Source organism: Arachis ipaensis, chromosome B7 (assembly GCF_059453495.1).
Source record: "Arachis ipaensis isolate K30076 ecotype BB chromosome B7, ASM5945349v1, whole genome shotgun sequence".
NCBI classification, from domain to species: Eukaryota; Viridiplantae; Streptophyta; class Magnoliopsida; order Fabales; family Fabaceae; genus Arachis; species Arachis ipaensis.
Genome location: NC_142442.1, coordinates 87,201,829 through 87,220,192, shown reverse-complemented (window position 1 = coordinate 87,220,192; position 18,364 = coordinate 87,201,829). Strand labels below are relative to the sequence as shown.

General features: G+C 33.2%; 1 protein-coding gene across 1 annotated transcript; it reads right to left on the bottom strand.

The window, feature by feature from the left end:
* Window positions 1-8,647: 8,647 nt before the first annotated feature.
* On the bottom strand, window positions 8,648-16,981 carry LOC148553250 (V-type proton ATPase subunit a1-like). The gene is made up of 18 exons (XM_088493075.1): window positions 16,400-16,981; window positions 15,137-15,181; window positions 14,568-14,690; window positions 14,288-14,395; window positions 13,911-14,021; window positions 13,634-13,807; window positions 13,356-13,493; window positions 13,131-13,238; window positions 12,907-13,014; window positions 12,629-12,777; window positions 11,740-11,893; window positions 11,100-11,260; window positions 10,529-10,735; window positions 10,251-10,434; window positions 10,076-10,159; window positions 9,635-9,828; window positions 9,486-9,545; window positions 8,648-9,352 (listed from the first exon to the last, which is right to left on the bottom strand). Exons 1-18 carry the CDS (start codon window positions 16,556-16,558, stop codon window positions 9,148-9,150), a joined length of 2,472 nt encoding a protein of 823 aa, XP_088349201.1. The 5' UTR covers window positions 16,559-16,981; the 3' UTR covers window positions 8,648-9,147.
* Between the last annotated feature and the right edge of the window lie 1,383 nt (window positions 16,982-18,364).

The window sequence follows — 18,364 nt, the reverse complement described above, 5'->3', positions numbered from 1 at the left end:
GCAAAATTGGATTATCGAGGGAGATAGAAATACTAGATACTATCATACAAAAACCATCATAAGAAGAGGAAAGAATAAAATTTTAAAGTTGAGAGACACAAACGGAAATTGGATAGAAGATGAAGATACCTTAAAGACTCACATCATCAACCACTTTCAGAGAATCTATCAAGAAAAGGTAACCTTTTGTCCAATTGATAATTTAACAATAACGTTACCTGACTTTAGTGATGCTGATTGCAGGAAATTCATATCAACACCTATGGAATGGGAAATCAAGAAGGCTTTATTCAACATTGGATCCCTAAAAGCACCTGGAAGTGATGGTTTTCCAGCCCTCATATACAAAAATAATTGGGAAGTTATGAAGAGCAAGTTGTGTGATTTTATCTGGAGTTGCTGGAGGAATCCCAACCTTATCAAAGAGTGTAACAACACTCTCCTTGTCCTGGTTCCCAAGATCAACAACCCCGAATTCATCAACCAATTCAGACCTATTGCTTTGTGCAATGTTAGCTACAAAGTAATAACAAAGATCATGGTGGATAGAATTAAGCCCTACCTAAATGACAGGATTGCAGTTCACCAATCCAGTTTTATACCCGGAAGAAAAATACAAGACAACATTCTTATAGCAAAAGAGATGATACACATTATGAAGAAGATGAAAGGAAAAAAACAATTCATGGCTATTAAAATTGATTTTGAAAAAGCCTATGATAGGCTTAATTGGGAATTCATAAAGAAAAGGCTTCAGAACTTCAAGTTCCCTGAACACTTTATAAACCTAATCATGAACTGCATCCAATCAGTGAATTACAGTGTGATATGGAATGGAAACAGAACTGAAGAATTTACCCCTATTAGAGGACTGAGGCAGGGAGATCCTCTATCCCCCTATCTCTTTGTTATTGCAATGGATGCCCTGTCTTATCTCATTGAAGAGCAGGTTCAGAATGGAGGATGGAAAGCTATCAGAGTTGGAAGAGAAGGACCAGACATCTCTCATCTAATGTTCGCAGACAACTTGCTGCTATTTACAGAGGCAACTATGGAACAAATAACTAGAGTTATAGAAGTGTTGGAGGCGTTTTGTAATGTGTCCGGGTTGAAGATTAATAGAGAAAAATCTTCCATAATTTTTTCAAAGAAAACCCAACCAAACACCAGAGAGGAGATAACAAAGCTAACCAGGTTTAGAGAAGAAAGAGACTTGGGCAGATATTTGGGGGCTATGATAACAAATAATCGGAAGGGGAAAGAAAATTATAAAGACATGTTGGGAAGAATGCAGAATAAGCTTAAGGGGTGGAAGGGCAAATGTTTGTCCCTTGCAGGGAGATTAACTCTAGCACAATCAGTGTTGAGCCCAGCTTTAAATTTTAATATGCAACACGAGAGAATTCCGAGAGGAATCTGCCAAGAAGTAGAAAAGATCCAAAGAAATTTCATATGGGGGGAGGATAACAATCAACGAAAAATGCATCTGATTGGGTGGAAAACTCTTTGTCAGCCAAAACATGAAGGAGGCCTTGGATTTCGTCAACTAACAACAGTGAATGATGCTTTTTTGCTCAAAATTTTATGGCAAGCCAAAGAAAATCCAGAAGCGTTGTGGGTAAAAGTGTTAAGGCATAAGTATTGCAATGGAGGAAGCTTGAACAATCCAATCAATGTGAAGACTACAGATTCTCCTCTTTGGAAGGAATTGATGAAATTATGGCCTATGTTTCAAAATTTCTCCACCTACTACATTGGAAATGGACTATCAACTCTTTTTTGGAAACATCAATGGGTGAAAGAAGAAGATTGTCTGCTCGATTTGGCTCTAAATCCTGACTCAATTGACCCTGACAGCTTTGTTTGGGAATGGACAAATCCAAATGGAGATTGGGATATAGACAAGCTCCACCAAAATCTGCCCCCAAATATTGTGGAAAAAATCATTGATATCCCTGCACCCCAAGCAGAATTAGAAGATGATAGAATTGGATGGAAACTATCACAGGATGGTGATTTCTCTTTAAATGCTACATATAAATCTCTCAGAAACTGGTCGAAAGAAAGGAATACCATTTGGGAAAAAGTATGGAGTTGGAAGGGACCACAAAGGGCTAAAGTTTTTCTCTGGACAGCTATGCACAGGAGAATCATGACAAACCAAAGAAAGGCAAAGATATTTGGTGGTACAGGAAACTGCTCTCTCTGCAATAGTGGGATAGAAGATACTTTACATGCTCTAAGAAATTGTCCCAAAGCATCCACCATATGGGTCAATTTGCTGAAAAGTAATGAAATTCCTGGCTTTTTCCAATCAAACTGGGAGGACTGGATTGGAGTGAATTTACATAAGCAATTAGGGAAAAATGATAACCTAAATTGGCTAGATACCTTCATAACAACTTGCTGGAGAATTTGGTATTGGAGAAATAAAGAAATGCATGATACTAGTTACAACAGACCACGACAACCACATCAAGAAATCTACAAACAAGTGCAAGATATTAAAGAAGCATTAGAGAAGGATTACCTGGTAGGAAAGCGGATAGGAAGAACTGAGAGAAACATTGGCTGGCATCCTCCTCCGAAGGGCTGGATTAAATTGAACACTGACGGCACAGCGCAAGGGAACCCGGTTGTTACTGGGTGCGGCGGTCTCCTCAGGAATGAAGAAGGAAATTGGATCGCAGGCTTCACCCATAGGATAGGGGATGGAACGGCGTTTCTGGCAGAACTTTGGGGAGTGAAGAATGGCCTCAAGTTAGCGTGGACCATGGGCTTCAAGAGAGTGGTGGTGAAAATTGATTCTGCAGCAGTGGTCAGCCTTTTGAATGGAGGAAAGAAACTGGAAAGTCATCCCAATGCAAATGTTAGAGAGATAAATGACATGAGAAGGAAGGATTGGAACATATTTTTTGTACAAAATTATAGAGAAAGTAATAGATGTGCAGATTACCTTGCTAAAATGAGCTTAAAGATAGAACCAAATTTTGTTTTTTGGGATATGCCTCCTCCTGAAGTAGTGAGAATCTTGAATGAAGATAATAGAGGGGTTACCTTACCCCGTTTAGTTTGTAATTAGGTTTTTTTTCTGGGCTTTTGCCCCTCTATTATATCAAAAAAAAAAAAAGAGAGAGAGAAATGGAATCTAGGTATGTTCCAACGTGTGGAGAAGAGATCTCAGGGATCAACTCATGAAGGCAGTTACTTGGCTTTGTTCTGAATCAAATTCTATACCACTAGCCTATGGCGCGGAAAGAAAAATTAGTATATAGCATAAATTTAAAAGTGTTATACTATTTATAAATTAATTAAATAATATATAAAATAATATTTAATTTATAAATATTGTACAAATTATTAATTTTGTTATTTGTATATAATTCAATATAGTTATTTTAGTATAAGAGAATATGAAGTGAAATATTATTAATTTTTTAAAAAATATAGGTATTTGATATTGGAGTAATTACATATTTATTTATTTTTTAATTTATAGTTGACAGACTTAGTAGTTTTTTTATATAGTATTAATTTACTTTTTTGTTTTTGCTTTCTATTGAAGTTATTTATTTGTTCTTCCTCTCATATATTTTTATAGAGATGAGATCTTTCTAAAATATTAATTTGTTTGAGTTTTAATTTGTACCATCTAGAAGTGTTTATGGGTCGGATGGGGCCGGATTTAAGTAGATCCAGACCCAGCTCTAAAAGGACACCGTGTCAATATTGACCCGACAAAAAAAAAATGAATTAAATCGGGTCGATCCGATGAAACATTAGTATATACAAATTTGTAAATTTTATATATTAAGATAACAAAATTTTACTTTTAAAAATAAATTTAACAACTGTAAGCTCATTTTTATATTAAAATAAATTATTTTAAAATAAAAATAATATCGTAAAATATAAAAATATTAATTAAATTATAAAAGTATAATATAACATTACTAATTAACTCAAATATATATATATATATATATATATATATATATATATATATATATTTTATTGTAAAAAGTAACTTCGGACCAGGCCGGGCCGGGTGTCCTGAAGCAAAATCCAAGTCCGATCAGAAAATAACACCGGATAAGAAATGAAAATCCAAACCCCAAAAAATATATCTCAGGTCCGGGTTTTTGGTTGGGCCGGGTCTTGAAGACCCTTAGTACCGTCCTTTTTATTTCACCTTTGTATATAAGTTTTTCATTTGAAGATATCTCTTAAATTTTTTTATATATATTTTTTTTGTTGTATCTTGATTGATATGCGATCTTCGTCTAAAAATATTAGCATTCGTGTTAGTTTTTATAATTTTTTTTAAAAAGTAAAAACTTTATTTAAATAATCAGTATAAATGATGTTTTGAATAAGAGAATTTCTTTAATATTATCTATTTTATTTATCAAAATAGAAAAACCGAGTGTGTGGGTATTTTATTTGTTTTTTCTAGAGTGAATCATATTTTTTCACATAATTATATGAAGAGGTTATACGTAATTTTTTTGATCTATTTTTTATTAGTAAATTTGTATTTAATTATTTGGTAGATAGAATAAAAAATAAATTTACAAACCAATAATTAATAGCATATTGAAATAATCATAAAAAAATCTCAAAATATAATAAGCTAAATAATAGTAATAATAGTAAGAGTTTTATAAAATATGTATAATTAGGTAAAATAGTATAAGATTTGAATCTTTGTAACTGAAAATTTTTATGATTATTATTATTATGACACTTTTAATACACACGTGTTTATTATATTTAATATATATTTTATATTTTAATTAAATAATTATGAATAATATATTTAATTTATAAATTTATTTTGTTTAAGGATAATTAGTTGATCACTATCTATTGTCCTCTATTTAGAATTATTGACATGACATCATTAAAAAATAATGTAAATTAAATTCATTACATAAAAAGTTGGTATCAACTTTTATATGATACAAACTTGTTTATTCTGCGACAAAAACGAAAGAAACAAAGTCTACTAGTTATAACTTATAACCTAAATGTGAATTAAGCAAATGTGATTAACCAAATTTTAATTATGCTCATTCGAACTTCGATCAACATAATTACTATGTTTTTATGAATAAGCTAATGTTTTGTAAATGAAAAAAATGCACATTTTTACTGCAACTAAAAATATTGTGTTGAGATTAAAGACTAAATACACCCATATCATTTTGAATTATGTATTTTTTCATGTTTTATTATGTAAGTTTTTCTATTCTAAAGAAATTATTTATATTTGATCATCAAGAATAAATAAAAATTTGTTGATAGAGAAACAACTACATATAATTTTCGAAAAATATATTCATAGAAATATAGATCAACCTTATTCATAGAACACTTTTATGTAGAAATATATCTACTTTCTATGACAAATTCTATTCTTACAACACACTTACAACTTCAACACAAGCACACTTCTATAAAACTAAATATAATTTTTATTCATAAAAACATTCAACAACCTAAAAATCATATACATATCCACTCATTTACTTTGGAAAATAAATACATAATATACAACTTTATTCATAAAAAATATTTATGTCACTTGCAAGTCATTCACACTTCTTCATGTAAGAATACATAAAATTTATTCATCACAACGTACTAACAGAAAAAAAAAATCATTTTATTTTCGAATATTTGTTGTCTTGATATGATCCACTTGTTCTCTTGCTTCATTTTGAATCCCAAAAAACATTGCAAACAAATTTTATGAATTATTATAGTAGTCATTTGCTAAATGTTAAAATAACTTTAAGGTTGAAATACATTGTTTTACTTATTTTTATTAAATACACCCCTTAAAGTGCATCCTTTATTATTGTATAAGATAGGTGATTCACATGATAAATCTGACACCTAATCCAACTATAAAGAAATATACGAGAACTAGCATTAAAATAGTTCGTCAAGCAATACTTACAAAAAAAGTTGTTACCTTAATTTAGTGATTATGTTAATTCAGGTCTTCTTATTTGGTTGAGTCATTATCATTTTCTTTTTCACCTTCTTCCTAATAAGTATAATTACATAATCACTTAGTACATATATTTAGCAAAAGTGGGAGAAAGAAAACGAAGAGATATAAGATTATGTGAGAAGAGATAAAGAAAATGTGTAAAATGAATATTGATTTATATAGTAGAAATAAGAAAGAGTAAATATAAAAGGTGAGAATGAAATTATAATTTAACTCAATTTATACCTATTAAAAAAAATTTATTAACATTAAAAACATAGAGTAACCTATATAAAATTAAAGAATAAGAGAATATGAAAAATAATATTTATAAAAAGATTCTATGATATTATACAAAGAAAAAAGGTTACGAAGAGATAAAAATATAATAAGAATTGTTCCGGGCTTACCTAGAACCGGATAGTTAGGCTTGAATGAGAGGCCCAAATGTTGTGGGAATATGGTCTCTGGCTTGCTTTACGTCTGAGAGCCGCCGTTCGAGTTGTGTATGTGAAAGAATGGGGGGTAGTACCTGCAAAGACACTCCGATGCCTAAGTCAGCAAGGGATTAAGCAGGTTTAGAGGATTAAGCAGGTTTAGAATGTATTGGAATCTCCTATTACCTGAGTGTGTCAGTGTATTTATAAGTGATGATCCCATAACCACCGTTAGAGTAGTTCCACTTCTGAAGGTAGATGACCGTCCCTTTATCGCAGGGTTGTTGAGATATCTCTTCTAGAAGTGGGTGAGAGATTTTAGGAGACAGTTACTTATATGAATAAGTGTTATCTGTCAGCTAGCCATCCTTTAAATTGGGTCTTTTTGACTTACTTGGGTATGGACCATAGTATTGGGTCAGGAGATAAACAAAAATCTTATAACATAATAGCAGGTGTAAGTTACATTATTATCCATTTATTACATAATAAATTATAAGAATAGTAAAAAATCTTTTTATTTTGTAAAAAAATTAAAAAATATTTCAAATAGAAATAAGAGAATTAAAAAATAATTTAATTAAAAAAGTTATATTTTAAATTGTGTAAATTAACCACTAAAACTAACTGACAAAATAGTAAAACCTAAAAGTTAAAAATGAATCTAGCAGCTACCTTTAGCTTTCTTTTAATACATTTCTAAGAGAAGTGTTACACATACAAGTCATTTTGGTTTACAAGTCATACAAGTTGGGCCAAACCTAACAAAAAGGACGCTCACCCATACGAGCGTGTCAACACGCGCGCTACTCAATGGTTTCCATAGCGTGCTTCGCGTTCCTCCTCCTCCTCCTCTTTCTTCTTTGCGTTTCTCCTCCTTTTTCTTCACGTGTTTCATCTTCATCGTTGTTTTTTTGCTACTGTTGTCGTTGCTGCATTTTTTTCCTCCTTCTCTTTCTATTCATTTTGCAACATTGTGTATTTTTTCTTTTTTTGTTTGATTTTTTCCTCCTAAGAAGAATTATGAGAATATGAAATAAGAAGATGAAGAAGAAGAAGCAGCAGAAGATGAGAAGGAGGAAGATGAAGAGTTTTGAATTATGCAGAACTTATCAGAATAAAAATATACCCAAATATCTTTGTGTTATACCTAATTTGCTGCAAATACAGAAAAATATTTCCTCTAATGCTGCATTTTCATTCTTTTAGTTGAATGAATATAAGTTCATCATCTTCCAAGTAATTTTGCAACATTATGTGTTTCTTCTTCTTCTTTGTTTAATTATTTTGTTTTTATTCATGTTAAGACTTAAGAGAGTAAAACAAGAAAACACTTGAGAAAGTAAAACAAATACAAAAAGATGAATAAGAAAAAAAAGAAGAAAATAGTGATGATGTTGAAAAAAAAAAGAAGCAGCAGAAGATGAGAATGGGAAAGAGGAAGAGTTTTGAATTATACAGAATTTATTAGAATAAAATTACACCCAAATATCTTCGTGTTACACCCAAATTTGTTGCAAATACAAAAAAAAATGTTTCCCCTAATGCTGCATTTTTTTCTTATTTCTTTCTTTCTTTTAGTTAAATGAATATAAGTTCATTTTTTTTCAAATAATTTTGCAGCATTATATATTTCTTCTTCTTTGTTTGATTTTTTTGTTTTTATTCTTGTTAAAAGAATAAAACAAGAAGAAACTTAAGAAGGTAAAACAAAAAGGAAAAGATGAATAAGAAAAAAAGCGACAGAAGATGAGGAGAAAGAGAAAGAGTTTTGAATTATGCAGAATTTATCAGAATAAAAATACACTTAAATCTCTTCATATTATACTCAAATATCTTCGTGTTATATCCAAATTTGCTGCAAATACAAAAAAAAAAAATATTTTCTCTAATGCTATATTTTTTTTCTGAATTGAACCACACCTCAACCACTTGATTGGATTCAAAACAATAATCAATTTTGTTCTGATTCAATTGACAATCTAAACTTAAATTGTTCGTTATCTGCAATAACAAGATAACTTATAAAGACTTGTTGGGGAAGAATAATTCTATTTCTAATAGCTTTTGTCATTTACAAACGTCTCGTTCAATTATACTCAAATGAATAGTGTGTCATAATAAAACACTAAATTGCTCCCGAATAATCCGGAACGACGTCAGGGTAACAGGTACCAAGTGCCAACTTAACAGCATTACAAAGGTTCCATACAAAATTATTCAACCTTGTATTTTACTTTGTTTAATCATTACGAAAAAATGGGACTCTATCAACTCGTCAGTTATGAATACAGAAAAATTCAGAGAAAAAGTTCCCCAGCAAAGCCGCGCTACATCGTATATATATTATATGTGAATCCAATTGCTACACTATAATGGATCCCCAGCTCATCTTTACAAAATTAGTCTAACCACTCCCTTCCCTTTCCTTATCTCTCCCCCTTTTCCTATACTAAGAAAAAGAAAACTATAAAGTGAATAATCTGTTACAGGTGCTCTCCATGACCATTGGCAGATATGACTACACCAGCATCGCCACAGGAAAATGACCAAGAATATCGAGTAGCATAATCTTAGCATATATTTGTGCTCCTAACGTTCACAACTTCCAAATTAGGTTCCAACTCCAACCATTTCTCACTGTGCTTCCACTTGTGTAAATATCCTTAGCATATATTTTGCAAAAAAACCAAGACGTATACGAATAGATCATTCATCATCATCTGTTAAGGCTGCAAAGGAAAAAGGCTTGAATTTGTAGCCATCACCATGGTAGAATTTGTTTTGAAATTCGACCCAGTGAAGCCGCAGGGCATGAAGAAAAGCACTAAGAGTCTCCATCATAAGCAGTATAAAGGCAGTTGCAAAGGCAAACACGGCTAGCCCCAGTAACCGAATGATAAGATTGTCATACCTGTAACAATTGCAACCAGGAATGACATTAACGATTAAAAAGTAATATTTAAAATAAATAAACACAACAAAGAAATGCAGATGGGCCAATGGTATATAAAAAGATAGGTTATAACTTATTAAGTTTAACTCACCCCCAAGCAAGAAGCAGAACTTTCTCATAGAAAACAGTAGAAAGTTCGGAGTGAGCCAAGCTGCAAAATGGTTAGATAAGTTCAATAAAGGAACAAGAATCTCTAAAGCAGGAATTTGCAGAGTAGAGGAAAATCATGGCTGAGCAGACCTAAGTGCCCAAAGTCGAAGATACGAAGCTGTATTTGAAACTGAACCTAGAATAAACTCAATGGCGTGGATCATTTGGTGAACAAAAACCTCACTGAAATTGAATTCTTCATGATGATGTTGCCTGGCAGAATCTGGCTCCTCAAGATCCATCTCAGAGGTATTAAGAATACCATAACTACGACCTTGAAATCTCTGTTTAATACCAGCAACATAAAATATGAGTCTCAGAAAACTCATTGTCATGGCCTCCTTAGTTACAAGCTAAGACAAAAGTATAGAACAAATAGCTGGAAAAGATGTCTGCACAGCTGATAGGACTTTTAAGTAGAATGCTGATAAGGTTTTCCAGGAGAACTGATGTTCAACAATGTTGAGAATAAATATACAAATATGTGCATGAAATAAAGAAAATCATAAACAACGGAGGTAAAAATGGCACCTCAGTATGAATCTTCTTTAGTATAAAAGGTTTTGGAAAGAGCATCCACGGAGCCGCAATCAGTGCCAAAAGCAATAATACAATCTGCAAATCATGTGCAAAACTCAGCATGATGAAAACTGAGGAAACATAACAATTAATTATGCAACAACAAATAAAAGAACCAGATTCATACTTGAAGTGGCCTTTGACCCCAGAACAGCTCATTATCACCAAGATTATCTGTGGGGCTCAAAAACATGTATATCATTACATGATAAAGGTCCGCCTGAGAACCAGTACACCACTTAACAACAATGAGGAGGGAAAGATACCCAAATAAACTGTTAAGGAAAATCATCTGCGGCACAAACTGGTACCTGCCAGCAACATGAAGAGTAACTGAGTGAGGTAAAACCTTCAATGAAACAGATAACATAATAATAACTGCATGAGCCAGGAAGAGTGACACACCTTATATCCAGTGAGTTCCCAAAAAACCGAGCATTAAAATAACTTAATATAATTCCCAAGTTCATATGCACCACACCAAGCAGAATGGACATCTTCATCTTCATAGAGTTCAGAAAAGCCAACTCTGAACGACTTCCACGCCACTTGGGATCCACACCAAATGGATATGGATCTCGGACTTTGACCAAGCCAATAGTATGTGCATCCCTGATAGGAGGTAATGGTGTTACGGGAAATAAAGGGTCAAAGAATAATATAGTAACATATACGCTGGAAATACACACAGAATATATTAATATCTAATGAAATATCACGACCACATACTAATCTACCATGTTATGGAAACTCACCTAGATCCATCAATAGTAGTAGTAGTAGTAGTAATGAAGAAGAATAATTCCAAGTAATAAACATTGAATGTACAATGGAACTCAAAATTATGAGGAGAAATTATGACAAGCAAGCAAGGTGTTATATTATCAAGGTAATAAAAAAAATAAAATTAAAAAAAGAAAAAGAAAACAAGACATTGAAGTGCATCAAAGTTAGAGGTAAGAAACAAAAAACATACCTGCATGTATTATCTCGGCATCTGTAAGCTGACTCACCAAATATGTGAAACGGAACAGAAAAGAATTCATTGTAGATTAATCCACAATAGATTGAGAATAGTGACATCAAAAGAAGTACATAGCGTCCACCAAATAGCATCTCCATAAAACTTCCAAGCTTCTGCAGAAAATAAATAGAACTATTAGGTAATTAACTGCCATGCCAAGTACACCAAAAGTAAAGGACATGCTTTATCCCTCTCTAAACTTCTATGTACTACAACAGATTTTTTTTCAATAAAACACTTACAAATTTTCAAATATTTTTCTAACACAAAATAATCAGGTTTTTCTGGTACAAAGTCTACAAGATACTAAAGAGAAAAAAAAAATTGTAGTTCCAAGAAAATGCCACCTTGCCAGTGCTGTATTTATGAGCAAAATAATGTTAAACACAGGACACGCCACATCTAACAATAAAATGCTTAGACAGCATTCATTTTTTGAGCACCAACAACGAAAAGGAAGGAAATTCAAATTGGCACATCTCAATAATAAGATTATCCATTCATCAACTATATAGGTCACAGCCCATTACATATATTTGCCATAATCATTAAGTTTCTGATTGGTTTTATAAAACAGCTAAAACAAAATTACCTGGGTACTGAGCTTGCTTTCGCGCGCTATAAGAATCAATGCTCCCAGCAACAGGCAAATTCCATGACCCCAATCCCCAAACATCACAGCAAATAGGAAGGGGAATACAATAGTTGTGTAAACAGCAGGATTTGCTTCTTGGTATCTCGCAACACTGCCAAGTTGAAGGGCTAATCAGGAATCTTGCAAGTCTTCATTAATTATAAACAGAGGAAGTAATAGCTAATGCACTAGAAAAAAGTTTTCTCAAGGCACTATATATTCCTAGAATAACAATGCAGAGTCAAAAAGCTCAAACAATATGAAGGAATTGTATCATGATTCATAACTTCTAAAGAAGTTTTACATTCTCTTAGACAGGTTGAGATTAACAAACAAGTTTAGAAAGAGGTGGGAACGGGACAACTCGCCCACTTTTTCTATCCATAAAGATTCATGCACCCAAGTGTACAGAGGAATCTGTGATTTGTAAAATACTGATTAGGTTGAAAATCGAAACTTCAGTCTTTTTCCCTATTCTTCCCAGTATACAAAGCTTTGTTATCCTTCTCTAATTATCTATTTAGTCAAAAACCACTAAATCCAGTTGGTTTTCCATGAACAAGTAAGAAACTTTCTATGAAACATTTTATCACGAATTTACAATTCAATGACATCTTAGTGCAAGTTTAACTATCAAAAAGAAATAGCTCTACATGTTGAGGTTAGAAATTACAAAAACCAGGCAAGATCATGTCATCCTAAGTTATCTTTCTGAAATTCTACATATACTAATCAGATATTTACCATCTATTGACCGAAGTATATGGACAAATAATGCAATAGAAAGCACTCCAAACAATAATTAAGAGATTAAACTATTCACAGAAACACAAAATATAAGGCTCACCCATATGCATCAACAATCTCCTGATATGGACTTGTGAAACTGTTGGTCCTAAAATATGTAGGTGGTGATTCCACTGCATCCATTGGATGGCAGATTATGCCTACTTGTGAACTGCTATCAAAAGTTGCCCGTTGCAATGCCTCCTGAATCTGAAAAATCATTAAGTGCAAGCTCTCTATTAGAGAATGTATATCAAACATGTTTTTAACTCCTGAAATATTAAAAGGATAATAAGTGAATGGTAAGTGTGCAACCAACTTAAAGGATTCAGAAATCACCTGTGTTTTTGCAAATATAGGGCACCATCCCTCTCCAACAAGACACTTTTTTGTGACATCAAAATTTAACATGTTCAGTGTATCATACACGGCCTTCTCTCTTCTTACCTAGGACAAGATGATGAGAGCAGTTGGTTCAAAATGAGAATTGATTACTTGCACAAGATAAGATATATTAGGACTGCTTTGCAGTTGAAACAAGACAGACAAAAAGAAAATCATACCATGTTCATCCAGTCTGATAGATGTTCCCCTACAGAAGCTAGAGCCTTATTGCGGTGCCTCAACCCCGCATCCAAAGTTGCCTCCAAGTCAGTAAGGCGCGACGAAACCTATATCCAAAAAAGCAAACTCTTGACCCCTAAAACATCATTGCAAGAATATGCAAAACCCAACAGTTAAAACTTAAAAACAACATCTTCCTTGGAAAACTAGAAAAGCATACCAACCTCTCTAGTTATTTGCCTCTGTTTGCTTATATCTTCTGGAACAGGATAACAATTTGCCCCAAATGCCTCACAAATTTTCAGAATCTTAGTTCTTGCCTGCTCCCCAGAGAAAAACACGACGAACACTGTTTTCTCAATCTGAAAAGAAAGGGGGGGGGGGGTTATGGGAACAGAATAGGTCAGAATGATGTGTTTGGGGGAAAAAAAGAGGGGGAGGGGGTGTTGGTGGAGGAGAAAGCCAAATCTATCTTCTTAAAAGTAATAAGAAAGAAGAAAACCATTTCAGCTGAAACAGGATCCATGATTTGGTCGTCAGCTGGTGCCTGATTGAAAAGCATATTGCCTCTTGTAGCACGAAACAACATCCTTTCAAACCGAAGTAGCTTGGATTTACAAATTATCCCACTGATAAATCTTAAACCAGACGGATTTGATGGTCCAGGTCTTATTTCCTGCAAATTAAAATTAATTTAGTGGATTGACAAGATATAATAAATTTACTAAACTAGTAGAGAATCTTTGCAATTTTCAGACTAAGCAATTGCTACAAGGAACCTGTTCAAGCAAAGATGTTGTTTCAACAAAGTCATTTGAGTATACATTCTCTTGTAGTTCTCTCTCGTCAGGAATAGCACGGCCATGACTTGAAACAAGAAAACCACATGCCTAAAATTTACCCACAAAGTTATATCAATACATACATGAAATAAAGCATATAGAAAATATTTTATTTGCTAAGAAGAATGGTATATCATTTTTTGAGCTAACAAATTAAAAACCGAAAAAAGGGAGGGGGTAAAAATAAGGAAAGAGTACTGATATGTCAATAACAATAAATAAGGTGCATATCTACACCCCTAAACTTTGAAATTAAACTGAGAATATGCTTGCTACAAAACATCAAGAAGAAAAATAAATAAATAAATAAATACCTTCTGCAATACAATCTTGAATTCGAGGAGTTCATTATATGATTGCCGAAGTTTGTCACTGTTGGAATTCATTTCAATTAGCTCATGTTCATGCTCAGCAAGTTGTATCTGGTTAAAGTGAAATCAAATAGAATTTAAATCAGAGCACACCCACCAACTTAAATAGCAGCAGCATGTCATTGCTGGCAGCTTGAGAACATCAAATACAAAATCTTTGGAAATAATTGAATATTATACACACACACAGACACGACCAAAAAAAAGGGACATAGAAAGACACCTCTAAATCCTCCAAGTCAATCTCTGGTTGCAGTGCAGTATGAGAAGAAGACATTATGCCAGCTTTATTGATTTGATCCTTGAAGAATCGTAGCTTCCGTGACATTTCCGCACAACGCTTTACCTGCCAAAAGTGGAATGTGTTACCCATTAATAACAGAATGGACAACAAATAAAAAATGTTATTTAAAAAAAGAAAAAAGAAAGTCATTACTTCTGAAGATAGATAACATATATCTAGTTCAATAAAATTATAAACAAAATTACAGGAAACTTGTTTGGTACAAAATTTAGTAAATGCACTCCCAAAGAAAAACTAACACCTAAAGTCCAACCAGTTTGTTCAGTGTTCTAAAATCAAATTATGATAATTAGGGTGAGTATTACCTGGCATGCACAAAACAACCTATGTTACTGATTTTGCCTTTTGATATTTTTAGGCGACATATATTGATATTTGTTATGAGAATTGGCCATACAGTCATATCCCAACAGCAGAATAAAATCTACAGAATACAGACAAGACCATTCAAAATGAGAAAGGACGCTAATTAATGAAATGAAGGTTACCTGATTAACAAACGTTCTTTGGAAAGGGCTTTTATCAGCATTTAACTGCAGACAAGGAGACAGTGTTCAAAAGTAAACATTGAAGGATGATAGAAAAATTTTAAGCCAGCAATATATGAACAATAAACTTTACAGAGCCACACGGTACTGCTATGACCAACAAGCCTACAGAGAGATTTTTCATATAAACTCTGAATCTGCAAAGCTCCCACCTAATATATTATAAAGATACAATTTGGAAGGGTCAAATATTATCCACGTAATACACACAGTTGTTATTCTCTCCAACTGCAAGTGTCTGAGAGAACAGACCAGATTCAGAAGTAACACAATCATTTTTCGTGTGAAAATCCAGCATATTCAGATAATCAGAGCCTTGATTTTGGACCTGAAAAGGCAGGCTTAAGGCTACAGCTCTTAAAATGAATCGTAATTATCACATGCAGTGTAGCTGGTTCTCCACCAGATTTAAGCAACTCCTTCTAACATTCTAAAAGAGCTGCTGACGAAATAACAAATGCCACCAAAAGTATCCTCCAACAAGTTAAATTATGACTGGAAAAACATAGTCAACTGCATGTGAGGCCACTCTGTATAAAATTACCAGTAGCATTCACCCTTATCAACTATACTCAAATATGTATTGGAAGTTGAAGATTTTGGAGGTTGGACCCAGCACTTTCAACACCTCCTGATCCAACCCGGTATTAACAACCTTCAACAAGGATCAAACATAAACTACAGCTCGAGAACCTAATTAGTAATTGACTAATTGACTAAACTACTAAACTTAGCTCGGTAATCTACAATTCTACATTGTTATGAACAATCCATAATCCATACAACCAACAACACAGACCAAATTCGAAGCTCTTTACTCTCTAATTATAATTTCACTCAACAACCCATAAATCTAACATAAAGACACACCTAAACGCCGAATCAGTTTGCATAAACTGTTTTGGCATCAAACTGATTCGGCATGTAGGATCCAAAATCCAAAAACGCATTCAAAATGGAATCTAGTATCGCCGCATTTCCAATCTATGTCAATTACCACATCTAATTCATTCAAGTAGCAGTAGCACAACTCATAAAACCATGCAACTTAGGGAAACGCCACACAAGACTTGGAGAACACCTCAAAACACCAAAAATAATAGCCGAAAAGAATAAACAACACGAGGAGCGAGAAAATGGAGAAAATCTGAAGGAAGCAAGCTCGGATCTGGAAGAAAAAGAGAGATTGAGAGAGAAACTCACGTCGCGGAATTGGAGGAGTCCGAGTTCGCCGAGGTAGGAGATGGCTCGGTGAGCGGACTCGGCGGGGATGATGAGCTGGACGAAGGTCATCTTCTCCGATCGCATCAGATCCATCGGCGTCAAGTTGTCGAGGAACTTCTCCATTTTATCGAGAAACATTGCAGAGAAAAATCAATGGATCTAGCCTTCACACGCTCTTATATATAGATCTGATTCTGAAGACTTGCGTTCTTCGTGCAGTTTTTATGTGTGTGGCGTAGGGAGTGGGGAATTAGAGTTTAATTTGAAGAAGGTGAAGTTTAAGACTCCGTTTCCAGTTTCCCCTTCCCAACTGCCATTGGAATCGAAAAAAGAATGAAAAAAGTGGGAACAAGTATAAAATGAGACCAACGCTATTTGGTGTTGGTGGTGGTGGTGGTGGTATTTTTTCTCTCTATAAAATTCCTCAAGGCTCGTAGTTACGCTTACACATGCAATCGGTGACGGTGTGATTCATATATCGTAATCTAACAGCCTGTAATTTTACCTATCCATGGCGCAATGCCGCAATCACAATAACAATTTTAATTTCAAAGAATTGACATACTATTTACTTCACATTAATCTATTTAAATCCTTAAAAAGTAACACGAGAATATTATATAAGTACAAAATATTTGACTTTTGTAATTATTAATTATAACAGAATTAAATTACTCTTCATTGATAACATAGTAAATTAAATTTAAGCTCTCATGTTTTTAAAATTTTCAGATTTTTCTCAAAAACTATGGAAACTTTGAGGATTTTTAATAATAGCCTTTTTTTTTAAATGATTTATCACATTGAAGCACCATTTATAGAACATTACTGCAATTTATATAGTTATTAACTTTTTATATAGTTTGATGTATTGATGTTAGTTTTCTACCGACTACCGGCACTATTTGTTAGTTAATTACTAATAGTCTAATATCAATATGAACTTAATTGATCGAGTTTGTTTAATATTGATCAAAATAATGGCTTTGACCAAACAAATAGTTCTTGCCATATGCATGCTTCTATTCCACTTCTTTCTGTTGCTTCCACCCTAATGCAAAAGGGAGATTCGTAGCCAATTCTAGGGTGCACTTGGTAAACTCACGTGCACAGTGCACCACTTTCATCTCATCCATCCAATACAGTTAACCATTAAACCTATGGTTGAAACTTAAAAATGAGTAGTGGTGCATTCCAAAATTAAACCAGCATCACAATCTGTTACCTAGTGCAAGCACCAATATGCATTGTGCTTTTATATTCTAAATAAATATGTGTGTGTGATCAAATTCCAAGCATGTGTATAAAGAATAAGGCTTTGTCGGTGACCCAAACATGCTTCTCCTTGGAGGCACCTTCAACCTTTTTGGGGCCGTTGCATGAAACACTAGCTCAAGTCGAACAACGTTGTCATAAATGGAAGGAAGAGTAATTTACAATCCACCATAGATCATAGAATTATAAATATATTATTAGATCTTGGCCGTTAAATAAAATAGTGCGTGGTGTACCGCACTTTTTAAAAAATGCACCATAAATATAGTCTTTCTCTTTCTTTGATCTAGATCTACTCAACTTTTATTTTGGTAATGACTGATGAGATTTTCTTGTAGGATGGTAAGATCATTTTCTTGCTGTATAAGATTGTTAAGTTAATATGATTTTGGGCATAAACAGATAATGAATAATTATCAAGGGCAAAAAAAAAAAAAATCACGAGTCTTTTAAAAGCAAGAATTCATAAGTTAAATATGGTGAAAACTCAGGTACAGTCGACTTCACGTGAAGTTGATAGCTAAGAGTCGTTAGATGAAAATTTAGTCAAATCAGTCAAATCATCTAACGACTCTCAGCTATCAACTTCACGTGAAGTCGACTGCACCTGAGTTTCCACTGTTAAATATTTAAAATTTCATGAATCCATTAATCTAATGACTCTTTAAC